Raw genomic sequence first — 5,868 nt, 5'->3', positions numbered from 1 at the left:
AGCCAGGGGAGAGTAATGGAACTAGAGGGCACAGGAGAAGATACATGGCTGGGAAAGTGAAGGCAGGGAGAGGATTCACTCTGAGTAGAGAGGGAGCCCAGAGAGTGGGCAGAAATGGGGAAAGAGGAACAGGTGAGTGTGGGACAGCCAACCTCAGGAAGGTCTTCCTTACTGGGGACAAGCAGAGCCTTATCCTCTCTTTATGTTTCTGCCTCTGTCCTGCCTGAGGTTCATGGTGGGGGACAAGCAGAGCCTTGAATGAGGGGAATGGTGAGCCCCTGAGATCCTGGGCATCACAGTGACCCTCCCCACCCTGGCTCTTTCTGACCACAGCAGGCATTGCCTGGGAACAGAGCAGGGGTAGGGAAGGCAGGCCTGAGTGGTGGTCAGAGTTGAAACCTAGAGGCCTGGAGGCAGTGGGAGAGATAAACAGGTGACCAGGAGGACTCCCCTAAAGTTCCTGCACTCCGATAGCTAAAGCCTCAAAGAACTGGAGGGTGAAACAGCTAGGCTGGAAGGGAACAAAGCTTCCCCCTCTCCCCAGAGGGGCCAGGGCAGCCAGTTGGAATGGGGCAGGCTTTCCAACAAGGGGAGACAGTTGCAGGAAGGGAAGCCTCCTTGTCGCAGGAAAGGATGAAGGGTCAGGGTTGGCAAAAGAAGGACCACTCACTTGGTGGGGACCAGAGAGTTCCAGCAGGCAGAAGAGAATCAGTATTGTGCTTATAACACAGCAGCTCTCTGTCTCAGAGAGCAAGCAGGCAGTTTTGAGGCACTAGAAGATTTCTGTGATGTGGTTCTAGGTAAATGGGTGAGACCAGGAAGCCTATTGGTCAGCCCACTGACTGTACCCACTGGCCGGTTCCACTGCAGACAGTTTTAGATGAGGATCAGGTAAGGGTCTTCTGGCTGACAGAACTTGGGCAGGGTCTACTGCCCTGGGGAGGAGGCTGTGCGACCAAAGGGCATTGGTGAAGGTGGCAGGGGTGGGATTGGGGATCCTCCCTCTCCTTGCTCCCAATTGATTCTTTTGGAAGAGTAAAAGCAGATGCTTTAGGTCCTGGGTCTGAGTGTGTTGGACCAGGCCATCGGAGCAGGGGTATGGCTTTGGGGACAAGGTGGCCCACCCCTTCCTCCAATAGAGGAGACCTGGAAAGAAAAAGGGACAAGCAGAAGGCTGGCCCTTCTGCTCCTGACTCCTGCTCTGTTTCGCCCCGCCCCACCCTGCCAAGCACCCAGCAGGGCTCTGCCGGTCACACGGTCACTTCAGTCTTGCTGGCTGTGTAGCAGGTGTGGTGGCCGGGGATATAGTGCAGCTGCTCCACCGTGTTGTGTCTGCGCGAGGCAAAAGCGTGGCGCTTGGCTGCTGTCTGGCTCTTGCCCAGGGTGGCGTAGGAGTTATTGGAGGCACTGGGATGGGAGTGCATCTTGGTCATGCGGTAGCGGTCCAGCACGGGCGTGGACACAAATACGTCCGTGTGGGAGATGGCCCGCGACAGGGACTGCTCAGGGAAGGCCGTCCGCTCCGGGGACAGTAGCGGGTCCTGGGAATGCAGGCGCTCCGTGGAAAGCAGCTGCTCATCGGACAGGATGCGGTCATAGGGCATGCCAAACTCATCCGGCAGGCCCCGCTCTGGGGACAAGACCCTGTCCTGCGACATGGCCCGGATGGGCCGGCGTGGTCTTTCCCGGGGCAGCGGCTTTTGCTGCGACATCTGAATGACGTTGAGCGGGAGGGTGCCGCGGGCCGCCAGGTCCGGCAGGTGCCTCCGCCTCATGTAGTACTCGTCAGCCTCCTTGTCGGCTGCAGAGGGAGAAGACAGAGGAGGAAACAGAGTGAGGCCAGGGGCAGGGCTTGGGGAGACCCCGCATCCCTACTGCCGAGTCCCCCACCTGTACATCTTCAAGGACAACACAAACCCTTTTTGTTTACGGATGAGGACATGGAGGCTCAGGTGAAGGTGGTACTGCTCCACTGAATATACAAACCAGTCCCTGGGAGCTTGTGAATTGCAGATTCTGATCCAAGGCCCCAGGTGTGTCCAAGGGACTGCATCTCTAACACAGTCCCAGTGCTGCTCCTGGTCCAAGGACCTCTTTGAGCAGTGAGAGGTAAAGGAATCTCTTCAAGATCCCCAGAGAGCTCATGGTAGATGCGGGCAATCTCAACTCCTTGGGCTTCTCCTCCTCCTGCACTATATGTCCCGCACTGTGGCCCTGATTATCTAGTGGCATTCTGTCTTGATGGAACACCCAGTGGCATGTGAAGTTTCTGAATAAGCTCTGGATCCTCTCTTTACAGAAGCTGAATCACAGAGCCAGCCTCCTGTAGGAATAAAGCAAGATCTAGTATCTAAGAGGCATTTGTGAGAAAGTATGCCTGGTAACTTAGGAACATAGTAACACCTTCTCTGGAGTGGCTACCAGTGTGCAGGAAGCTAATGCATGGGCGTCTAGCCTCCATGCAACCATGTAATCAGCCTACACGTCCTGTGCCTGTGCCTACAGCACAGAAGGCTGGAACCATCTGATACGTGAACCTCATTCAGATGCTCCATTCTCCTCTCCATTTAGTAGCCACTCTCAAGCTCACACTGCCCTCCAAACTGACACAGTATACACACATCTTGCATTTCCCCAAATATCAGCAATGAGGACTCTTCCAGATAGTTCTCAAGATTTGCATAAGCTCAAAAACATTACTTCCTTCTAAACTGGTACAGAGGGATTACTGATGGGTGTATTCTGGCTGCTGAGCCACATTTTCTCTTCTCAGGGGACCAAAGCAGATTTCTTAGGTAATCAGAGATGCCCACTTCCTCCCATGGAAGGTCAGTGTTCTACCATGGGATAGATGAGGTGAACTTGGACTGATCTTCTATTACCATGCATTACCTTGCAGGCTGGGGCTTTCATAGAGTTAGTGGTCATCAAAAGAGACTCATGAGAAATTCAGGAAGAAGGACCAAAAGTCAGAATTCCAAGAAAGAAGAGTTGTCTCTCAATATGTTTTCTTGACATTCTAATGTCTTAAACCCATCAACATCCACAGACTCCCTAAAACTCAAAAGAAAGAGCAGGAATTCCTAATGGAATGGAGTACATGCATGAGAGATTGGGAGTCTCAGGTTTTCAAGATGGTGTTGGCTGAGATAGAGAAAGAGTTGACTTATGGGTCTCCAAAAAAGTTCTGGACATTGGTAACCACTGTTCTAAAATGAGACACAGAGCAATGAAAGCCCATGGTATGTAGAAAGCAGGAGGCCAAATATGTGGGGTGGAGGAAGGCTTTCCCTTTCAGTTGAACTAGTGCAAAAGTTGAAATGCTGCCTCCTGTAGAAATGCAGATCTAAGAATCTGTGATCTCTGTTTTGTTTATAGGAACAATAGACTCAGACTCCAAAGAACAGAAGCAAGGATTTGTATATACTCTTCTTCCCACAAACAACTCACTCTTTGTTCTTGGAATAGAACCATTCATTCTTTTTGGAATAGGCCAAGAACAAGAAACAGACAGAGGAAGATTCCCTGGAGACATCAGGGACAGACCTCAACCCCGGGATGAACCTGGCTTACTTAGCCTCTTCAGAGATGAGTACTTGCTAGGGTTGGTCTTCACTGCAGACTCATAGGATGGGGGCAGGTGTGCCAAGTTCTGGAAAGAGCGGGAGAAGGATAGGTCGTAGGGCTCGGTGGCTGATGTCAGGATGTTGTTCATCCGGGGCTTCTCTGCAAGAAAACAGAAGGGGTGTACTGTGTTAGTGAAGTCTTGAAGAGAGAGGAGTGTCCAGGCCTGTACTTTCTGATTCATCTTTAACTAGAGTCCACATTCTGGTTTCCTGGCTGTCTGTGCTAGGACACAGGAAATGCTGCTGAGACAGTGTCCCTCTTGCTACAGTCCTGTTGTCTATAGCCTGGGGACAGGTGTTGTCTTAGCTATCACTGACCACCTACCACAGAACTTCTTGAGTGGCAGACTCAACTCTGAGGTTTGGATGCAGATTATTGCTCCAAGTATGTCACTGGGTAATCTAAGGAAACTGTAAACTTGTTGCAACTAAATAGCACAATAAAATCATCTACGTCTGTGGAAAAATGCTATCAATCCCTAATAGTGGTAGGCAAACCTATCTCTTAGGTTCAGAGAAACCTGACTTTGTACTGCCTTGCATTATGTACTATAGAAGAACTGAGTCTATACCTAACTCTACTGCCACCCCAACCCACACTTTATCTATAATTTATTCCTCTTTCCAGAGCTCCTACCTGGGAATCTTCATGCTTCACACCTGACAATCGCCTGTGAGCCACATAACCACTGTATCTTACTTTAATTCCCTTCTCAGAAGACCCCTCAGTCAACTCTAAGCTGCTAGAGGAAAGAGTGTAGACCAAAGTGTTCATCACATCCTTCATGCTTCCCCCTCTTCCCCAGAGATACAGCCTTGAGATTCCAAAATCATAGGAAAGAATGGAATGTTATTCCTTTCCATACCTGAAGAAAAGGTGGATGAAGGAATGGAAAATAAGGTGAAGAGGTAATAACCTGAGTGATTACTGGGGCACCATGCAGGGTGGGCTGGGCTTGGAGGGCACAGATTGGGAATAACACAAGAGAGGGGACATATGACCTGATGAGGGTTGGCAGCCAAAATGGGAAACAGAGAGGAATGAAGACCCAGGAAAGCAGGCTTTGTTGTTTGGTAGATGAGAAGAGAGGAGCCACAAAAAGAAGTCAACAGGCGCATGCTGGGGGGAATTATGGTATCATTCCCAGAAAGGAGGAAGGTGTGAGGCTCTGCTTGCTACATCACCCCTGTGCACTCTCTGGTTGGAATACTTCAAGACCAGAGCAGACTGAAAAGTGGAATCCTCTTATGTGGAGACTGGCGTGCAAATGGACTATGATCTCCTACACCTTTGAGCAAGGAGTGCAGTAGCATGAAACACACCAATTCTGTAAACAACAGGAGAGAGGGAAACCATCCTAGGCTTTATGCAAAGGCATCCCAGGTACAGGCAACTCCTGGCTTCTCTATTTCTTTCTGCTTGCATTGTTACCCTCAACACTGGGGACTGAGCCAAGGGATCTCAGCCAATATGCTGATGTTCACACCAGCTCAGTACATATGCGAGGGGGTGATCAGAACATGCTGTGCAGAAAGATCTTCCCTGGCAGGGTTCATGCAAGATGCCAGGAAGAAAAGTGGGCAGGGACCTGGGAGCAGTACTCCTTTGTCTTTTTTAGCAGCCACCAGTATCTTAGCTCTGTCTTCATTACTTCTAGCCATGTTGGCGAACAGACTTTCCTCTGCCTGTTGACATCATACTTCCACTGAAGGCATTTTCTCAACTCACCTTCTTTCAAGATCCACATTTCTGGATACAGTTGTCTGAACAGTGTATATATATTTTTTACCATATCATTGAGCCAAGGCCAGCTCTTTCCTGCCTCCTTCATCCAACAAGATTTCCACTGACCCCTGGCTCAAACTTCTTCCTATTGAAAGATATTCCTTTTCCTTTCTGTGAAATTCTCCTTTGACTCAAAGACCTTGCTTCTGTCCCTCTCACATCTTTTTCAACACATACAATATCTGCTGCTCCAGCTTACACTACTCTTCTTGGAAGTTCAGCTCAGTTTAGTGTCTAACTGGTCTCTAGTACTTTGACTTGTGTCAGTCTTGTTGAGCTCTGAAGATTTCAATGCCTTTGACTACACAAACCTTGACGGCTTTTCATTTTATCTTCCCCTTTCCCTACTCTTTCTCTTTCTCCACTTTTTTCCTTCCTTCCTACCTCCTGTCCCTCTCCTTCCTTCCTTCCTTCCTTCCTTCCTTCCTTCCTTCCTTCCTTCCTTCCTTCCTTCCT

General features: G+C 49.7%; 1 protein-coding gene across 1 annotated transcript in view; it reads right to left on the bottom strand.

Moving 5' to 3' along the window:
- Positions 1–1,250: 1,250 nt before the first annotated feature.
- Positions 1,251–5,868, bottom strand: part of Shisa6 (shisa family member 6) — a gene marked incomplete at its 5' end in the record, with an annotated part of 316,675 nt that continues 312,057 nt past the window's right edge. Inside the window, 2 exons of the mRNA XM_023705426.1 lie at positions 1,251–1,801; positions 3,574–3,726. Coding sequence (XP_023561194.1) covers positions 1,251–1,801; positions 3,574–3,726 — 704 coding nt within the window. The remainder of the gene's footprint in view (positions 1,802–3,573; positions 3,727–5,868) is intronic.

This window comes from Octodon degus, unplaced genomic scaffold (assembly GCF_000260255.1).
Source record: "Octodon degus isolate 3935 unplaced genomic scaffold, OctDeg1.0 scaffold00219, whole genome shotgun sequence".
Lineage (NCBI taxonomy): Eukaryota > Metazoa > Chordata > Mammalia > Rodentia > Octodontidae > Octodon > Octodon degus.
Note: the sequence above shows the minus strand (reverse complement) of the source record. Positions and strands in the feature narration are given on the sequence as shown.